General features: G+C 39.2%; 1 protein-coding gene across 2 annotated transcripts in view; it reads left to right on the plus strand.

Annotated features, from left to right (window-relative positions):
- Positions 1-20981, plus strand: part of enpp1 (ectonucleotide pyrophosphatase/phosphodiesterase 1) — a 77484-nt gene that overhangs the window by 49308 nt on the left and 7195 nt on the right. For both annotated transcript variants that reach the window (XM_081379484.1, XM_081379485.1), the window contains exons 14-21: positions 200-231; positions 332-459; positions 996-1065; positions 9265-9352; positions 13778-13962; positions 16630-16669; positions 16753-16907; positions 20644-20770. In XM_081379484.1, coding sequence (XP_081235610.1) covers positions 200-231; positions 332-459; positions 996-1065; positions 9265-9352; positions 13778-13962; positions 16630-16669; positions 16753-16907; positions 20644-20770 — 825 coding nt within the window. The remainder of the gene's footprint in view (positions 1-199; positions 232-331; positions 460-995; positions 1066-9264; positions 9353-13777; positions 13963-16629; positions 16670-16752; positions 16908-20643; positions 20771-20981) is intronic.

The raw sequence follows: 20981 nt of genomic DNA on the forward strand, positions 1-20981 counted from the left end.
ACAATATTTTTAATCAAATAAATACAGCATTGATGATCAAAAACATCTTACCGACCCCAAATAAAAGGTAGTGTAAATATCATGAGAGAGTGTAAAAAGTGCACATAGTTGAAGAAACACTCATTTATAAAATGTGTTTTGTCCATTAAATGCAAGTCAAACGATCCATCTATTTTCTTTCCCCGTATTCATCTGGCAGTTGATTATGAAGGTCTGGTGAAGAACCTTTCGGTATGAGCCTGTCATCATCCCCACACCTCACTTATAGACCACATCTTCTGCTTAATCATGCTGAAACCATTATTCTTTCCTTCTTTCTTTCTGTTTGAAGTGCAGAGAACCTGATCAGCCGATGAGACCGTATCTAAAGGAGCACCTCCCCAAACGCCTTCACTTTGCAAATAGCATCCGTATCGAGCGAGCACACCTCTACATGCAGCCGCAGTGGCAAGCAGCACTGTGAGTTTGACGCTTGTCATGTCAAAATGAGTGCGATAATGAAGGAAATCAATATCCTCAAAATATTAATGTGTTTGTAAAACTTTCACTGTGGGGAAAAAAGTGTTTAACCATTTGATGTTTTTGATCAATGTGCCAACCGTTCCGTTTCAAAATGGTAACTAGAATTTGACATTTGAAGATTTGGTTACACTTTATTTCGATAGGCCACTTTAGGCATTCTACTAACTCTCATTAGAGTATTTGTAGACTGTTAGATTAGAGTTTTGGTTATTAGAATAAGTTGACATGGAGTTGTAAAGTTACTTATTGTCAGTAGAATGCCTTCTGGAGGGCATCAAAATAAAGTGTTAGCAGATGTTAAGCAGACATTCTACTAGTACTCTAATCACTGGCAATTTACATGTAGTTGCAAACTGAGTAGAACTGGACCATCAAAATAAAGTGTTACCGAAGATTAATCAGCACTCAAGCTGGCATGTACTCAGTACATAAGTATTTTGTAAAGTATTTTTCTTTCCCACCTTGTTCAACAGAAAACCGAGTGAAATTAAATACTGCAGTGGTGGCTTCCATGGTTCAGATAATGTCTTCAAGAACATGCAGGTTGGTTTTTAAAATACTGTCATATTCAAAGCACTTGTCTTGTATTATGCAAGTAAATATATAAAACAAATTTCAAGCATAGTCATCTAGATATTGATGATTTTTAGCTGATGTTACCAACAGATTTTCTTGACCCATTGTGCCGAAACGTGCAGTTCAAAAGCCTTCCTTCCCAAAACATGATTTAAAATGTACTGTAAAGTAAAATTTATAGAAGTGCACTTAATTGTGTTAAAAATAAAAAAATCTGTCATTAATAACTCTCATGTCATTGCAAACCTGTAAGACTTTCATTCATCTTCAGAACACAAATGAAAATCTTTTTAATGAAATCTGAGAGCTTTCTGTCCCTCCATTGACAGCTACGCAAATACCACTTTGACGCTTCAAAAAGTTCAAAAAGAGGTTGTAAAAGAATTTGAGCGGTTTAGTGAAAATTTTCTGAAGAGACTCGATTGCTTTACATGGTGAACGTCTTGGTTACGTATGTAACCCTCGTTCCCTGAGGAGGGAATGATGAAATGGGGGTTACGCTTAGAAGCCTATCTCCTTCGAGTTCTGCAAAATGAACCAATGGCCATGAAAATGCCATGGGTCTGCGGAATTTGCATAGTGCAACTCCACCCCATCGCGTGGGTATAAAAGGAGGGACGCTGGCAATCTCGCATTATGTTTTCCGCTGAGGAGCCAAGACTGAACTCCAGGCTGTTTCAGCGGTACAGCGGTTGTGGCAGAGGAACGGAACGTCTCCGTTCCCTCCTCAGGGAACGAGGGCTACATATGTTATCGAGACTTTCCCTTTCGTTCAGTCACTACGAGTTACATCAGTGAATGACGAAATGGGGGTCCCAATTCAATCACGCCACAGCGGCTGTCTTCCAGTGCCCTGCGCAAGACTGAGCTCCCTGTTGTGAGACTAGCACGGACGAAGGGCTAGGCTTAACGCAGGAATACCAAGGTACACTGGGTGGGATATCCCAGGTGGAATATGTCACACGGCGCCTACCCATAGGGAGAACTTAGAATACACATATGACCCGGGAGCAGGATGCATATGGAAAACTCAGAGGTATCTAGCCTGCAGGGTGGAATGTTTCAACCTTGAGATGGCAAGAGGGGTCTTGCTAAGGGAAAACACGTGCTCTTACCGTGGAAATACACATGTGGGGGGTTGCCCAACGGGGGAACCATGCACATGGAGGCACCTAGCCAATCACGAGCGCTGACCGAGCGGGCATGCACTCTGGTGACGGCATCTACAGTGTAGGAGGAACTCAGGGTCTAAGAAGAACTCATCTGAGTGAAATAGCGCACGTATCCAGTCCGTGGAGTAGAATGGCGCAGCAAGTGATGGCACAGAGTAGGTCCTACTTACTGGCTAGTGGAAGCGAGCACATGAGAGGACACTGGCTCTACGCGGAGATCGTAGAATCTCGCAAAAGTGTTGGGTGTCGCCCAGCCTGCAGCTCTGCAGATGTCTGTTAGCGAGGCGCCATGCGCTAGAGCCCAGGAGGAAGCCACACTCCTGGTAGAGTGTGCCTTCACCCCTAGTGGGCATGGACGACCCTGCATCTGGTAAGCCAAGACAATGGCATCTACTATCCAGTGAGACAACCTTTGCTTGGAGAGAGCCTTTCCCTTCAGCTTTCCACCATAACAGACAAAGAGCTGGTCTGAGGTCCTGAAACACTGCATTCTGTCTACGTAAGCACAGAGAGCGTGTACTGGACAGAGCAGTGCCAAGGCTGGGTCTGCCTCCTCCGAGGGCAGCGCTTGCAGGTTCACCACCTGATCCCTGAAAGGAGTGGTGGGTACCTTGGGCACGTATACAGGTCGGGGTCTCAAGATAACATGAGAGTTAGTCGGCCCGAATTCCAGGCACGCTTCGTCAACTGAAAATGCCTGCAGGTCCCCTACCCTCTTGATGGAGGCCAAAGCGACCAGGAGCGCTGTCTTCATAGACAGGAACTTAAGCTCCACTGATCTCAATGGCTCAAAGGGAGCTCTCTGCAGGGCTGATAAGACCACTGCAAGGTCCCAGGAGGGTATAAGAGGACAGCAAGGAGGATTTAGTCTCCTCGTCCCCCTCAGGAACCTGATGACCAGATCATGCTGTCCCACCGTTTTCGACTCCACAAGGTCGTGGTGTGCAGAGATGGCAGCCACGTAAACCTTGAGAGTGGAAGGAGACAGCCTTCGTTCCAACCCTTCTTGGAGGAAGGAGAGCACGGACCCGAGCGGGCATTTTCTGGGGTCTTCTCGGCGAGAAGAACACCAGGGAACGAAGAGGTTCCACTTCAACGCATAGACGTGTCTCGTGGACAGGGCCCTAGTGGAAGTGATGATAGCCACCAGCTCTGCCCTACAAAGGCTAAGAGCAGTATCTCCAATTTAAAAAAAAAAAAAAAAATTTGCACAAATAAAAAGTGCAGGATCTGCTCTTCAATCTGTTAACATTTCATATGGCTACCTAATAAATTTCTTTTATAAATTTACATTTTTAGTTGCAGTATTGTATAGAAAAGTAGGGTGAAACCAAGGCAGAATGCAGTATCTGCCCGTACTGCCTTGGTTTCACTATGATACTGCAGTTTGCCTTTGAGTCAGCATGAACATTGTTGCAACTAGCTAAGTGGCATGAGTCAGGTTTTATAGCATACAGTATGCATGCTATAAAACCTCTCTCAAAGAAGAAAGGACCTGTCAAAATGGCTTCACTTTTACGTGGAAAAATGCTGGTGAAACTTGCCTTAAACAACAAGGCACCAAGAATTGGTACGTTTTAAACCTCTTAACCCATTTTTTGTAAATTTTGTCTGTTTAGCTTTCTCTAGCTAGCATTAGCTTTTTTACAGCATTGGGATAGCAACCATACCTTGGGGAATACCTTACAGAAATGACCTTAAAGGTCAAAATTAATGTGTAATACTGACAGCTAGTGTTTAAAATACTGCTGTACAAATTCAAAATACTGGAGAGAGCTGTCTCCCCCGCCCCCTCCTCTCCAGACTCACGGTAATAAAAAATTATTTGATTTATGATTTGATATAAGCAAGGGATTATGATCACTTGCTACACTTACTGCTATATGTTATTGTATGGCCATGTAAGTATACGCAGTAATGCAAAGGCAAAGCGCAATATAGCCTATAAAACTACCAAATTTTGCCTGACTGTCAAAAAACTAAATGTTTAATATTCACCTCCCTTTGATCTATCTAATTGTACCCTTTGTTGTTAAATTTAATTGGATGCTTATATTTTGTGTAAGAAAAACACAAAAAGCTGTTTTTCTCAGTTTGGTGTTTTTGCTGATACTGCTCTTTGGCTTTGTAGGGCAGAGCTGAGGTGCCATCCAGAACCCACACATGCAGGTTCCACAGATCGGGACGTGGGTGCCAGAGGGTGCCCCGTCTCTGAGAAAGGAAGTCCTTCACCCTCGGCGGCAAGCAGACTGAGGCATCTGAGCCGGCGGCTGGGTGGAGGCAGCAGCTGGCCGCTGGGGCAGAACATGTTTTATGGCCTCAGTCTGCTTCTGGGCGGCTGTTGGGCGAAGTCCTCGAAGAGGCCAGCCTGGGATATGGGACAGTTGAGGAACCGGGTCCACTCAGCCTCTCGCATATCAGCCAGGTTTAGCCAGGAATGACCGGCCCGGACGTGGGAGGCAGAGCGTCCCGGTGTGGGGGCACGGTCATATGCCGCGTCCTGACAGAGGAGACCAGGGAAGGATAAGCGTTCCACGGGGGCCTGCTCTGACAGGGGTCTGGGATTCTATAGGATTTCGCTTTGGAGGGGTGCTTTGGATCATCACGTAGAAGCGCTCTGAGGACACAACTGCATCGCAACAGAGTACTCCACCGGGGGGACCCCAGTGTACCCTTTAGCCATAGCCCCATCGAGGGAAGAGAAGGCGGAGGAGGCCACTGAATGATCACAGGGAGACAATTGTGACTTCCAGGACCTCGTGACCTCCTCGTGCACCTCTGGGAAGAAAGGTATTGGGGGCGGGCGCTGACGGCGCCCAAAAACCTATCATCCAGTCGCGAGCGCTCGGGTCAGAGCGAAGGATTCCATTCCAGCCCAATAGACCAATTTCGAGCCGACGTCACAGTTACGTCACGGCGTTAGCTGGTGGCAAAACAAAGGGAAAACTGGAGGCGGCCAATACAAACCAGTACAGATTGGGCTACATAATAAAGAGCTTAAATTATTATTATTGTTATTAAATGTCATCTTGTTGTGTTGTTGGGTGCGAGAATCGACGGAGTACAGGCTCCAATTTGAAATTTTATCGCATAATGCTTTCTAAATGATTGTGATTATTTACTATGATTGTATACATTGTTTTGATTGATTGTGACTAGACTTTTTGAAGAATCAAATACATAGTTAAAAAGTTAATATGCTGTATCTGGAATTTTTTATTTCTAGAAAATCTTCACATCATTAAAATTGCTCCGTAATGTCACTCTTTACATTGTCGTCTTCTGTCTGGCCTTGGCGCTGGCTATGCAGAACTGCGGATCGTAGGCTACCACACAAGTCTTGTGACTATTTAGTACAGCCATAGGCATCTAAAGATTTATATGCCCTCAGTTTCTCTTTACGCTCAGTTTCTCTATCGAGTAGGTGTAGAAGTCAGGCCACTCAACCGGAGCGTTAACGTTAATCCTGTCAGATCGTCCATCCATTGACTGAGCGTGTACGGGTCTGGGATGTCCGTTAAAATTAACTTTTGCAAATAACAATCGCGGTCCTGGACAGTGAGTGACCTTGCACATTAAGATAAAATCGGATTTTCTCCAGTCATTCTTAAAAAAACAAGCTAACAAAACTTGCAAACTAAAATTAGTTAAGCGGCCAGAGGGATCGTTCTGCCACCACGTGGTGACAAAAAAACGTCACCATGTTTACCAACTGAAAAGGGGTCTATGCTCGCGGCTGCCCGGAAGAGCATGGCTGTCAATTCCGGATCAGACTCGGGCAATACTGGCACACCCAAAGGCGGCAGCACAGCCGAATCTTCATCTCTGGAAGACTCCAGCCCACCTTGTGATGCGGCTCATCATCTGGAGCGCCGAATGAGATGCGGGGAGTGTCCGAAGACGGTCCCGCGATCTCAGCCTGAAAACTCGCGGGTTGCGGTGTGCAAGAGGGGGGTGTGGCCTGAGGGGCTTTATATTACACACCGTAAACCTCAGGTCAACCCTGGCCACTGGCCAAAGTATCGCCTCTCGCAGAGGGGATGGATCGGGGTGTGGCAGAGGGGACTCTACCTCCATGGAATTCATTGAGTCTAGACCGCAGCACCGCGGTGGTCATATTCCCGCAATGAGAACATGATTCATCCACAAACGCTGACTGAGCGTGATCTAAGCCCAAACACGCTAGGCAGCGATTGTGCCCATCAGATGGCACGAACCAACCGCACCCAGAAGTGCACGTGCGAAACATCTTTAAAAAGACATGCCACGCACAAGCTCTTTTGTGAGGAGAGGAAAGCTCAGCCGAGTGCTGAAGCACCTAGGGAGAAGCACACACACTGTTGGCAGATCACTGCACAGATCAGCAGCAGGCAATGTGATCTCGCTGGAACGTGCCGTTGCACCAACTCACTGAAGAGCCGCTCGTCCTGTAGTCTCGAAGAACTCATATACAGGCTTGCAGAGGTGTGAAGAGAAGGTCTTGGCTCCGAAGCAAAAACATAATGTGAGATTGCCAGCGTCCCTCCTTTTATACCCACGCGGTGGGGCGGAGTTGCGCTATGCAATTTCCACAGACCCATGGCATTTTCACTGAGTAACACAAGAACCTCATTGGTTCTTGCTGAAGCTCAAACGTGCTGCGTAACACGACAATTAACCTCATGGGTTCTTGTAGAAGCTCAAACTTGCTGCTTAACACGAGAATGAACCTCATTGGTTCTTGCAGAAGCTCAAACATGCTGCGTAACAAGAGAATAATCATCATTGGTTCTTACAGAAGCTCAAACGTGCTGCAGACCATGAAAATTAACCTCATTGGTTCTTGTTGAAGCTCCCCCACAGCCATTGAAGCCACTCCTCTTCAATGGCTGTGCAAAGTTGCTGGAGATTGGCAGGACCTGGAACACGCTGTTGTATACTGTTGATTGTGCCTGTGATTGTGGTCTTGTGTTTTTGTAACTATTGTGGGTGCTTTGTTGACATATCCAATGACCCTGAATAGTACTTAAACACCAAAGCCACACTATAAAATGTCTAATTTACATTGCATTAGACAATACAATGTTAGAGGAATAGTTCCCCAAAATAGTTCACCCAAAAATGAAAATTAGCCCATGATTTACTCACCCAGTCAAACAGCCATTCACTACTTTTTGTGTACATAGAAAAAGTCTTAGATCTTTGAGTTCAGCTCATGAAAAGTGCGGGCAAAAACAAAAGTTTTGCGTTTATAATTTTGTTCAGTGTAGTTATTACTTCTTTAGTCTCAGTGCCCTGCATTTTTTATTCATTATTTCATATATTTATATATTTATATATTCATATATTTATTTTTAAAGAAAATGGTTCACAGAGTTGCCCCATAAGTTCTCCATTACTTCTTGTGGCTGCTCCAGCATTTTCTTCTCTTTTAGCTTCTACACCATCAACATAAACCCTCATAAATCTGTCATAGACACCAAAAAAAAAAATTCTATTTTCAGTTTCTGCTTGAGGCTTTGTTCAAATGATTCTGTGATGGAATTTAATGAGTTTTAGGAGGCCAAGTACTTAGATGGGGATTATACTGAATTCATATTAAAGGATCTGGGTAAATTCCCATGAAGAGGATTATGATACCCTGGGTGTTTCTACAAACACTGAGAAAAATCCAGACAAGCCCTTTAAATGAACTCTTGTCCATTGAGAATAACTTCATAGTGCCAGGTTCACACGTAGTAGTTCCTTCAAACTGGAAGGTGTTCAGATTGCAGTTTTAAACACACACTCAAGCCACATTTTGGACCTTTGACAGAGTCTTGTTTATGTCTGTGACGTGGGTGTACTTCTAGCCATCTGTGCCCCCGGTCTATGTGGTTGTCTAGGAATGTCTAATGCAGCTGGTAGTGCTTACAAAAACATCTTACAGGAACTCTTGTGAGGTAACTGGTTGAGGTAAATTGCACAAACTAGTCACAAACACAGGGATGTTTTTTCCTTTACTTTAGGCTATCTTTGTGAAAGTGAAATCTCCTGTTAGGAAGAATGAGGATCATTTTCATCTTTGTTACTCAGTGTCAAAGAAATGAGATCATTCTAGTTTCCACCACTCAAATGTTCCGCGTTTCAGCCAGAGGCGAATGGAATGTGTGTCTCTCTGTGACTGCAAATCAAAATAAGTGCTTTTAGTTATTCTCTGTGGTCTTGTGTTTTTGGAACTATTGTGGGTGTTTTGTTGTCCAAGGACCCCGAATAGTACTTAAACACCAAAGCCACACTATAATATGTCTAATTTACATTGCATTGACAACACAATGTTAAAGGGATAGTTCAACCCAAAATTAAAATTAGCCCATGATTTACTTGGATGTCTTCAGGGTGAGTAAATCATGGGCTAATTTTAATGTTTGGGTGAACAATCCGTTTAAGTGGCATTTGCAAACAAATAATCTTTTCTCAGAACCAACTACTTTTTAATAAAATATTAAGCCAAAACTAGATAAAGTTGGAAAACTTGTAGTGCTGTCAAATCGATTAATCATGATTAATTGAATACAGCATAAAAGTTTGTAAATATACATTATACTGTGTGTGTAAATATAGTGATTTGACAGCACTAATAACTAGATAAAGTTAGATATAAAGTTATACTATAAAGTTGTTTTCAATTCATAAAGTTTGAAGGCTTTAATTTTGAAATCGCTTAAGTTTGAAGTAATTTAGATAGATAGATAGATAGATAGATAGATAGATAGATAGATAGATAGATAGATAGATAGATAGATAGATAGATAGATAGATAGATAGATAGATAGATAGATAGATAGATAGATAGATAGATAGATAGATAGATAGATAGATAGATAGATAGATAGATAGATAGATAGATAGATAGATAGATAGATAGATAGATAGTTAGATAGACCCAAATTGTTTAAATGTTTGCAAATTCCAAGTGTAAACCAAGTGTTTGTTTTTTGGCGTGATTTAATTAACTAAATGTTACTGTTTACAGGCCATTTTTATCGGGTATGGACCAGGAATCCATTATAAGACGACTGTGGCTCCCTTCGAGAACATTGAAGTCTACAACCTCCTATGCGGTAAGTTCTGTTTTCTGTTTGGTATCATGAACTTTTGAAAGAAGTTCCTTTCATCATGTTCATCAGATATTGCAGGGTTATGGTTCATCATAGAGCTGTGAAGGTTGTTGCTGTTGTTCCTCAAGCTTCCTCCTGGAGACCCTCAGGACTGGGGTTTGCCTGATGGTTTGGTTTGAAGTTTGGCTGGTTAGCATGTTTCAGTTAGACCATACAGTAGATGCTGTAACTACACCATAAAGGGGCAAAAGGAATTTTTTTACAGTCAAAAGCTTTCTGACAGAATATTTTTTTTGCAAGCAACATATATATCGCTGCCTTTGATATCCCAGCTCAGGATGGCCACTAGTAAAGTTCACAGACTGTGCACAGTTCTAGTGTGCAAATTGCCTTTGTCCAAAAAGTACCCTTTAGCATGCTTTTAAAAAGATATATTTTTTAAAAGAATATACTTAAATTCCACCTGTAGTCAATAATTTCATCCCTTAAAACTCATCTTTGATCACCTAAATTACATATTTAAACGCTTTTTTCCCTGAAAAAAATATCTTCATGCCTTATAATAGCTTGAATGTAACTCTACACACTTGCCTCATTTAGTATACGCGGTTCTATGTATATGCAAATTAGCCCCGCCTCCACTCACTCACACCAGCTCAGAGATCCACTCGTTGACGATCACACGTTGATCTGATTGGTTACAAGGTAGTTTGTGACGTCAAAATCAGAAAATACTCAGCAATGGTGTTGATATGAATTTACACATGGTTTGTCTTAAAGAATATTAAAACACCACATAGACATTTAAGACATTAAAAGCTTGATTTTCACCACAGTGGGTGAATGTAATGTTTTTGAACACTTAATTGCAGGTAAATTACAATTAAATGAAAATGTATTATAGTTTATATTTATAATAAATGCAATTAGCTGTTTTTGATCTACTTAAGACTTAAGCACACTTTTTGTGTAATTTGATAATTGATAATTACTTCTATTGTCTTTGAAATATGGTTAAAGTGTACTGTGCTGATAAACATTTATGGTAAAATAATCTTCAGTATCATTTATATTGAAACTTGTGTGTCATCATGTATTTAAATATATTTATTTGACTCATTTAAAATAATGAAGTTGCAATTTAGTACATTTAAAATATGTATTACTTTATATTTTAACTGTAGCATGTTGTTTGGTATTACATTTAATCAAGTACTTTAGTATGTTACTCAACACATCAAAATAAGTGTTTTTAGTGTACTACTTTTAATTTGGCATTATACTTTAAAAGTCTACTTAAGTGTGAAGAAACAGTCATGAAAGTTTACTCTCTTTAAGTACTCTTAAGTGGCCTTTAAACTTGCTGATAATATGATATTAACGAAGAAGTTAATAATAGTTATAATAGTTTGAAGTGCACATTCAGTTCAATCTATCACACTTATTTTTCAAAGGGGTGAGTAACTGCGGTTGGGAATTTTGTCTTTGTCCTTGTCCTAGCTAATGCTAAAATGTGCTGCATCCTGCAGTGTGTACTGTGTGTAATTCTTTCTCTTCATCTTTGAATTGGAAAGGAAAGAATGTGGGATTAAGAGATATAAATTATGAGGATTTCAGTATATGCACAATCTTTATCAGTTATAAAAGTTTTATTTTTTATTGTGCAACATAAACTAACGTCAACTGGCCAGCACTTCTTGCATAGGAATGTTTTTGCTCTCATATTGGTTTAAATCTAAAAGAAGTCTTATTATATGGAAAATTGTGCAGAACAATGGACTTGTTTCCCGTCACAGCCTCCGTCATTCACAATCACTGCCAAGGACTTAATGACCCACTTCGAAAACAAAGTGGCCATCCTTGGCAATTTATTCTCTGACACAACAGTTGAGGAGTAACTTACAGTTAGTGACGCTACTAACTTAGCTACAAAAAATGCTAAATTGCTATTTTTGTCACACTGAATTAGTAACTAAGGTCATAATGAAACACACTCGCCTACAATATCCACTTTCTCTTATACGAAGCAAGTTGTTTTCTTTTTCGTGAGTCACTTTGTTAAATGAACCCATTCAAAAACTGATTCACCATTCTCCAGCATTAACTACAGCATAATTGCAAGTGTGACATTGCTTTTATATGACAGTTCAATAAACAATACATTTTACTAGCTGTCTATCTCCTACGGAGCCCCTCAGGGACATGGTGATGGACCTCACGAACTCTTATCATTTCATAAACAAAATGCACAAAATAATGCAATATTTCGTTTAATGCTGCTTTCCAGACATGTTTTCAGTTAAAGATATTATGATGGTTTATAATAGTTTAGTGGAAATTGATCTGTTTTTGTAAACAGTTGACAGTATTGTGAGATACTGAGAGAAATGGATTTTTAAAAAAAATAAAAAATGTTTAAATGATCGAGTTTTTATTTAATGAAACATATACATAAATGAATCTTTCATAATGATATAAATAACATGTATTTAGAAAATACTGTAGATAGGGTGAATTTTCATTTCATGCCATCTTTAATACTGTCACCCTGTCTGAGGTCCTCATCCGAGCCAGATAAACCCTGCTCTGATCATCTTATCGTTATATTTAAAAAAGATACTAGTTAGGTGTAGCTAAGTACTTTTTAAAGTGTAGATATAGATGAACTATAGATGATCAGCTTGTAACTTGACAGGCTGCAGTTTCAAAGCTTCTCCAACACTGTTACATAATGTCTGGTTTCATCACCCACAATGCTTCTCTATTCGCTCTAGTTACACTATATGTAAGCATCCTGAAAAGTTATTTGAGGCCATAAATAGTATCTGTCACCAGGATGTCACAGGGTTGCCAACTCTCACACATTTGACGTAAGACACAAGCTTTGTTTAGGCTCTGCCTCACGCTACCCAACTAAATATCATGCCAAATAACAAAGTCAATGCAAAATAAAATAGCATGCCCCAATTTGTCTTTAAATTTGAAGGGACTTCATAGAGTTTAATTTGGGCTGCTTTGGATGCTAACAGACTTTTACTGTTTAATGGAGTCGAGAGACAATTATACACATTACCATTTCATGTATAACTGGACGGAACTACAGGTATAACTTCAAAATGTGCATATGCATGCCACAACAGACAGAGTGAGAAATAAGCACAATAATTTAGATTCAAATCATAAAATGTATTCAAATCATGAAATTATATTTTTTTTTATAACAGTTACTATAACAGGATCTTTAAAAAAGTCATTACATTTTGGCCCTACAGGAAAAATACAGTAAATGACATTACCATGTTACTGCATGTATTCAGAAGACTGAATGTGTGTTCTTACAGATCACTCTACCTTTGACCTGTTTACACTTAAATTGTGCCTTTGTTTCTCCTTATTACCAATAATTCAGTAGTCTTAAACTGTTTTTGTGCTTTAAAGCTTTGTATTGCCTTCAACACTTTTTATATACTATAACATGTAGGTCTATATACTATGCCTTTCTCTGTCATTCAATGTAGAGCTTACAAAATAAATGTGATTTTTGCTTTTTAGTCAGTAAAGATTTGCTAGCTGTTGACATTAGCTCTTAATGTTAGTTTGCAAGCTAACCATTAAATATGATAGGTAAAGTTAAAGGGATAGTTTATCCAAAAATGAAAATTCTGTCATTAAATACTGCCCTCATGTCGTTCTAAACCCACAAGACTTTCAAAAAGTCTTCTGAAGAGACATGATCACTTTATATGATGAAAAGGCTTTTATACACATTATTCAGCGGATGTACACAGAGCACTCACATTTGGACCGTGCATCTAGTACAATATTAGGCTGAAGTATGGGTAAGTTGCATTAAGACGAAATTAAAAAGAATTACTGCATCCTTAAAAGCTCAAATAGGGGCATATCATTGATTCAACCAATGTCATCAAAATCTCACTCCAGCCAAGCAACCAAAGTTGGCAACCCTGATGTTGTAGATGGATGCTGCTTCTTGGTAATTAACCCTAATCATCATTTACTCACCCTCATGTTGTTCCAGTCATGGATGCATTTCTTCCTCTGCTGAACACAAAAAATATATATATTTTAAAGAATGGTAGTAACTAAACATTTTCGGTTCGCATTGACTTCCATTGCATTTATTTATTTATTTATTTGTCCATACAATGAAAGTCAATGGGAACCGAAACTGTTCAGTTACTAACATTCTGTACAAAGTGATCCACAGAGGAAAGACTTACTAAGTCATACTGGTCTGTAGCGACTTGAGGGTGAGGGTAAATTATGACATAATTGCAATTTTTGGCTAAATTAACCCATTTAGCATGTGCCACAGTATATTGGCTATTCTTGGCTGCCTCCCAATAAGCGTATTTCTGCACTGTATTGTAAGTAGCTTAAGTAAAAAAGCTGTTTATTTCTCTTTAGATTTACTGGGTGTTCCTCCTGCTCCCAATAACGGCACCCATGGCAGTTTAAACCATCTGCTGAAGAGCCCACCCCATCAGCCGGTGTACCCCGCAGAGCGCTCGACTCCATCCACATGCTCCCCTGTGAGCGAGACCCCAAGTGACCCCCGGGGCTGCACCTGTGACTCCCTCACTGAGGCTGAGGTGGGCATCACAGACATTATTCAGGGCTACTGCATTTTTATTCCTATGATTCGTTATGTAAAACATGTTCATCGGTTCTTACAGGGTCGCAGACACAATGCTAAATGACTATATAAAATGCAACTATTTCACTGTGCATAGTTATGGTAGCAAAACAAACAGACTTACTGTGCCATCTTTTAAAAGGAAAGAGCCAGTGCTTCTCATATCTTTTGCTGTTAATGTCCTTGCATCCAGTCAAACTCTATTGTAGTTTGATACAAATTCATCTTAAGATTAAGATTAAGTCAAATGACGCAGATTCCAACAGGGAGAGACTGCATGATGTACTCTTGTCCTCAGAAAACATGAACAAAACTACACATGGTAAAAGAAAACCAATCCAGACAACACTGAACAGCAGGACATCATGATTTTTATTTTTTTATTTTTTTTTATGCATCTTCTAAAGGGGACACTCTTAAACAAATAAAAGTTCTTTATTGGCATTGATGGTTCCATGAAGAACCTTTTACATTCATGGAAACTTTCCATTGAACAAAACTATTTTTATAGTGGAAGATGTTTCTTTAGATTATTAATATGTTCTTCATACTTAGAAAAAAAAAGGTTCTTTTAAGAACTGTTCACTGAAAGGTTTTTTGGGCAACTAAAAATGGTTCTTCTACTACGGCATTGCTACCTTTGGAACCTTTGTTTATAATTGTGCATATTGATGTACTCCTAGGTCCCCTATTATGCTATTTTAAAGGTTCCTAATTCTGTTTTGGAGGTATCCTACAATAGGTTTACATGTATCCAAGGTTAAAAAACACTTTAATTTTATCATAATATAGATTGCATCACCTCATTTCTCAAAGAGTCTGAAAACGGTTTGTTTGAAGATTCAGGCCCTGTCCCAAATGGCACACTTCATGTGCACTTTCGGTCTTTTGGACTTACAATGGCTGCCGCGTGCGCGTGTCTGTTAAGTCCGTGAGACCGCAGTGTGTCCCATTTGTCATTTTTAGATCTCAGAAGGGTGCTCGCGAGCACCCCCATGTGGTCGATTTGCGTCCTTGATGCGCACTTTTGCCGAGCCCGCGCTGATGCGGGCTCCACAGCAGACTTCTTCCCGACAGTCAAAGCGGCATTACGTCACGAAAGTGCGGACTCAGAGGAAGACCGCGAGTGCTTAGGGTTCCATTTGGGACAGGGCCTCAGTCTCTCTAAACCCCTCCTTTCCGAGAGCCTACTCTGCTCTGATTGGTCAGATGGCCCAGTCTGTTGTGAATGATTGGTCTACCGCTTACAGAGCATGTCTAAAACTAAATGCCTTTTCCCATATCTGAATTTCAGCTCCAGTGGTTTCATCAGCACTTGATACTCAGTGATACGAACAATGGCACCGTTTTTTTCTGTATCAATTCCTGCACGAAGCTACAGCTACAGTGTTTGAGGGAAAAGTAGATCTCATTCGCAGGCAACCAGTAAAGACCAAGCTGGCATTATGCAAATTTCTAACAATCTTGCGCTGGTATGTTACTGGAAGTGAGACTGGAATTGCTGACGACTCGTTTAGGCAGTTCAGAATCAATTCTTTCTTTTAGGAGAAAACAACTCAATTTGTTTTGCACTTTGATCTTTAAAACTTCGCAGACATTTTACATTCACAAACAGCTATATTACAATGCACGAAAGGTAATATTCGAAAAGCATAATAGGAGCACTTTAATCCCGGCCATGATGATATTATTAATAGATTGCAATGCTTTATTTAAGGACATTTTTGAGCATGCTTCGGTAGACTTTTTCTAGGCTAAGACTAGATCCCTTCAAAGGCGAAGGCTTTAAATTGAATGCCTACCTTGTTTTATGGTATAATCCTGTGTGTCTTTGAACTGGCTGTTATTAGATGACTCAATCCTAAGAACAGGAGGGGTTTCCTCTTGGTTCCACCCAAGGTTTACTCCTTACTCTTGGAGTTTTTCCTTGCCATTGTTGCTTTGTGCTTGTTAACAGGGTGTTTAAGCCTCAAATCTTGTGAATACATGGTCAATGGTCTAACACTGTAGCTCTGTGGATTTTTTTGAGTTATGATTGTTGTTTGCTTGTCTGTTCTGATCCACATCACATACACACTTTTGGCTTTGTGGTGTTGTCTGGATTTCTTTATTTTTTTTCCCGTGGTTTGTCCCAATCACATAGCTTTCCAGTTTTTGAAAGGGAAGTGAGTCAAGCCACTTATGCTTAACCACTCCAAATGATTTAGTGTTTACACTGCCGTTCAAAATTTGGGGGCAGTTATAATTTCTTTTATATTGAATTTAATACTTTTTTCCCACAAGGATACATTAAATTGATCAAATGTGACAGTAAATATTAACATTATTACTTGTTGCTTGTTCTTTTGAAATTTCTGTTCCTCAAAGAATCATGAAATATTTTCCACAACAATATTATGTTTTCAACATGTTTCTTGAGCTGCAAGTCGGTATATTAGAATGAATTCTGAAGGATCATGTGACTGAAAATTCAGGTTTGATCACAGGAATAAATTCACAATATTTCACAATAATACTGTTTTTACTGTATTTTGATCAAATAAATGCAGCCTTTGTGAGCTTTGTGTATATATATGTTTGTGTTGCTTATTCATTAAAAATTAATTTCCAAAAACTTTTTCAGGTGAACCGTCTGAACCAGCGTCTCATCAAATCAAATTCAAGTGAGTAAATGATAGTTCATATCGACACTGTTTTTAGTGACAAAACTGTAGAGTGAAAAACGTTCTGTTTAATCCTTTAATAGACAGCAATGTCAAGCCTGTTCATCTGCCTTACGGACTCCCGCGTGTCCTTCAGGAGCAGTCGAATCACTGTATACTCCAGCACAGTGCGTACGTCAGCGGATACAGCCGAGACATCCTGATGCCCCTCTGGGTTTCATACACTTTGAATGCAACGGTGAGATTAGTTTTACAGCCCCAACTATCACTCCACAGGCACAGCTGTTTTTTCTGTGTTGACGTATTTGAAACATGAAGTGTACAGGCTGGTGCATATTTCTTCTTGCTACTGTTAGTCAGATGTGGTATTTATAATTAAAAGGGAGGAACAGTCTTTTTTTAGAGCGCACTTTCTCATTTGACAAAGATTTGGATACACCCATGAGAGCAAGATGAGTTATGTGGTGTACAGTATCCTCCCAAAAGTGACTGTAAAATGTGTACAGGTTTATCTGCTAAAAGCTGATTTTGTAAACTTTTAGGAGTACACTAGTATACGGATGATGTCAATACTAACTGATATGGCTTAAATATGGCAGTGTGATGTGGTCTTTAAAGTTGAGTTTAATGTACAGGATGCCTCACACAATAGCTCATTTTGCACAGCAGGGGTTTTCGTTTGATATTTTCTGTGATAATGAATCTAATGGGATTTAATCATTACAGGATTTTAACTTCAAACATTTGTGAAAACAAAGTACACATTAGCGTACTTTTAAGAATACTTATTACAGAAATAATATACTTTAAGAGATGCATTTTTTTCTGACACTTAATCGCATGTTAGTTGATACATGAGAAAGTTAAACTTTGAGAAGGACTTGCATTTAATTTCATAATTACTACTATTATCATGGAAATATGGTTTAAGTTTACTGCATTCGGCTACTATAGACAAGCATTTTGGTTACTAAAATATATAATATCATTTGTTATTGAATCTTGTATGTCATGTATTTAAATACATTTTTTATGTTGCATTTGCAATTTAGTACATTTAAAATATAGTAACTTTAATCGAATAACACACCACAGTTAAAAGTATTTTACATGTGCTTTAGTATGTTAGTCAACACATTAAAATAAGTACATATTTAAACCATGACAAAATCATTTTAGAACATAATGATTTAAAATATTCTTTAAGTAAAGAATTAAAGAATATTTTATTAAAGTAAAACTTTTAACTTGATATTAAGTCTACTTTTAACTCTCTTTTAAGTACACTTAAGTGGCCTTTTATTTCATGAATGTTATCTGCAAATACTAGTTTTTAAAAAAACATATACACTTTTAAGATGTGAAGTACACTATAAGTGCAATTAAACGCTTCTTTTTCACAAGGGGAGTTTGTTATGATGTTGAAAAAGGACGGTGTAAATGTTCTGAGGTTTAATGGTGATGCTGAAGGGAGGAGAGGGAGGCCGTCTGTCATATTTTCTGACCTCACAGAACATGTGCTACTCATTATGTGGGCCAACCACTGAGTAAATCTCAGTCTCTGGCATCAACATCATCATCATCACACCCAACGGGACAGTGACAGACAGACTCATCAAGTGTTTTCTCGGCTTAATGCAGCTCTTGCGTTTGTTATTGTAATTCATGTGAAATGCAATTGTGACATGTGTTTTGACTGGAACTGACATTAGCTATGTTTTCATCCATCCATTTTCATGTGAATTTTGGGATATTGCATAAAAACGTTGGATGGAAACCCCAAGATGTGCATAAATTTGAAAAAATATGCATAAACTAAGATGAAAACACATTACTGAATAAAAATGGTCTTAATACAGCACTGCACAGGCCGATTGGTGCCTGACAAACGCAATGCATTCTAGTTAGGTTTGTCTGACTTTGAATGGCTCCACTGCTGGTGGTGAATCTATTTCATAACTTCATAAATTATAAAGTATGCACACACCTCGTGAGCATCCCTATGGGAAGCAGAAAGTGTCTCCGTTTTTATCTCCTCCCCGATTGCAACCGGCAGATCCCGCCTGTTAGAAGCCTAGAATAGTTTAACTCGAACTCACCTAATAACTCATGCTCAGCAAAAAAACTCACATGACTTTACCTCAGCAGAGGATGTGATTGGATAACTGGACTAACTAGTGAACCAATCTCATTTAGACATACACTCGCGAACTTCCCTGAGCATTTTCCCTCGGGTTAATCACTGACACCATTTTGAAGTGCGTTCAACTTCGTCAAGTGGACGAGGGAAGTTTATTTGGACAAACCCTCAAACTCTCGATTTTGACCGAGGGAGCGAGTCTGTACACTTCAGACAGATCCATAGACCACAATGCACCCTGATTGTGACATCACAGCAGATCATGCTTAATTTACCCCCACACGACTCAAGAGTATGATACTGGAGTTATTTTGATGTGCTCATCTTGCACATGTGCCTTGATTTTTATTTGCACAAATTAGTTTGTCCACAAGTTGGCAACATTGTCCCAGCCTCTTGTTTCACAGTCGAAAAAGAAACAGATGAGACGGAACAAAAAAAAAAAAATGTTTTGTGCCCTTCCCTCGCTAAATTCCCTCTGTCTCGTTCACTCGGATGTGTGTCGGTTAACCACATAATATCGGCTCACTCGGTTAACCACGCTATCTTAAGCTGACTGTTATTTACACAGTTATAGTTTACTGTATTGTTATCATTTTTATTTGTGTCATTTTTTTATATATCTTTTTCCAACAGCCCAAGCATACATACAGGCCTTTAGAATGGTGCATAGACAAATCTATAAGGAAAAATTTATGTAAATAATAAATCAACTCAATATTGGATTCCAAGTGATCAAGGGCCAAGGGCGTCCCATTTAAACGTTTCAAGCGTTCCACCAGTATTGGCCACTAGTGCAATGTAAGCAATGACACACATCCGAGTGAACGAGACGGAGGGACGTTAGCGAGGGAAGGGCACAAATTATTTTTTTTTTTTTTCGTCTCATCTGTTTCTTTTTCGACTGTGAAACAAGAGGCTGGGACATTGTTGCCACCTTGTGGACAAACTAATTTATGTAAATAAAGATCAAGGCGCATGTGCAAGATGAGCGCATACAGTACACATTGAAATTTACTGTATGTGACGTGCACTGAACATATACGTTTTCTGACACCATATGATTGCTTTGTGTGAGAAACAGAAATTGAATTAGTTGAAAGTTAACTAAACAGGAATTTGGCTCTAATTTTAGCCTGTTCCTTAAACAAAGCTACTGAATGTTTCAATCAATGTCTACAGTATGGTGTTTTTGTCATTATGAAGCTTGACTGCGCTAGTCCTCCAAGGAATAACCAGGACATTTTTTGTTCCAATTTTAGGTTTATTCAATTAAATCATCTTTATAGTATCTTCTGGCTCTCTTGACTCATAAACCGACTGCAAGCCACAACATGAGATTGTGAAATGTCATCTCAAATCTGTCCAGAGTGGGTGTTCAGGCTTGATCTTGCAATACATTTTTTGTTGTTGTTGATGTATGGGAGTAACTTTACACACAAGCATGACTCATGAAATATTACCAAATCATCTTCCTTTTGGAAGGTTTAAAAGCTGAAATGTTAAGCTTGTATTTTTATTTAAGTGCTCTCATTTGAGATGTAAAGCTGTCTAAACTGTCTTTATTATAAGTATCTAGCACAATTTAAGACTACTAAGCCAAGATTAGAGATATGTTGCTTCAACACAAAGCAAACTGGACTTTCTCATGAGGCTCGAAAGAGTTTTCAGATGGAAATGTGTGGAAATGTGTATTTACTAAATAGCACTGACTGTATTTTCACTGTTATGTTTCTGTCAAGATTTGCGTCATACACTTGATGAGTGTTTTAATGGTCAAGTAAGCACTCTTTCATCTGAATGCTGATTTTATTTCTGTCTTTGTCAATCCAAGGTTAGCGTGCGTCTCTCAGCAGACACATGTGTGCGTGCAGATGTGCGAGTTCAGGCCAGTGAGAGACAGTCCTGCTCGTTCTATAAGAACAATTCCACTCTGACCTTTGGCCTCCTGCATCCGCCCAGTGAGTCCAACAGGATATCTAGATTTACTATATATAGATATATATAGTAAATCTATATATATATCTATATATATAGTACTATATATAGATATCTATCTATATATATATATATATATATATATATATATATATATATATTACACACACACATATATATATATATATATTTTAAACAAACTTTTATGTTAGATGCGATTAATCACGATTAATC

Source organism: Scardinius erythrophthalmus, assembly GCF_964197995.2.
Source record: "Scardinius erythrophthalmus genome assembly, chromosome: 11".
Taxonomy (NCBI): Eukaryota; Metazoa; Chordata; class Actinopteri; order Cypriniformes; family Leuciscidae; genus Scardinius; species Scardinius erythrophthalmus.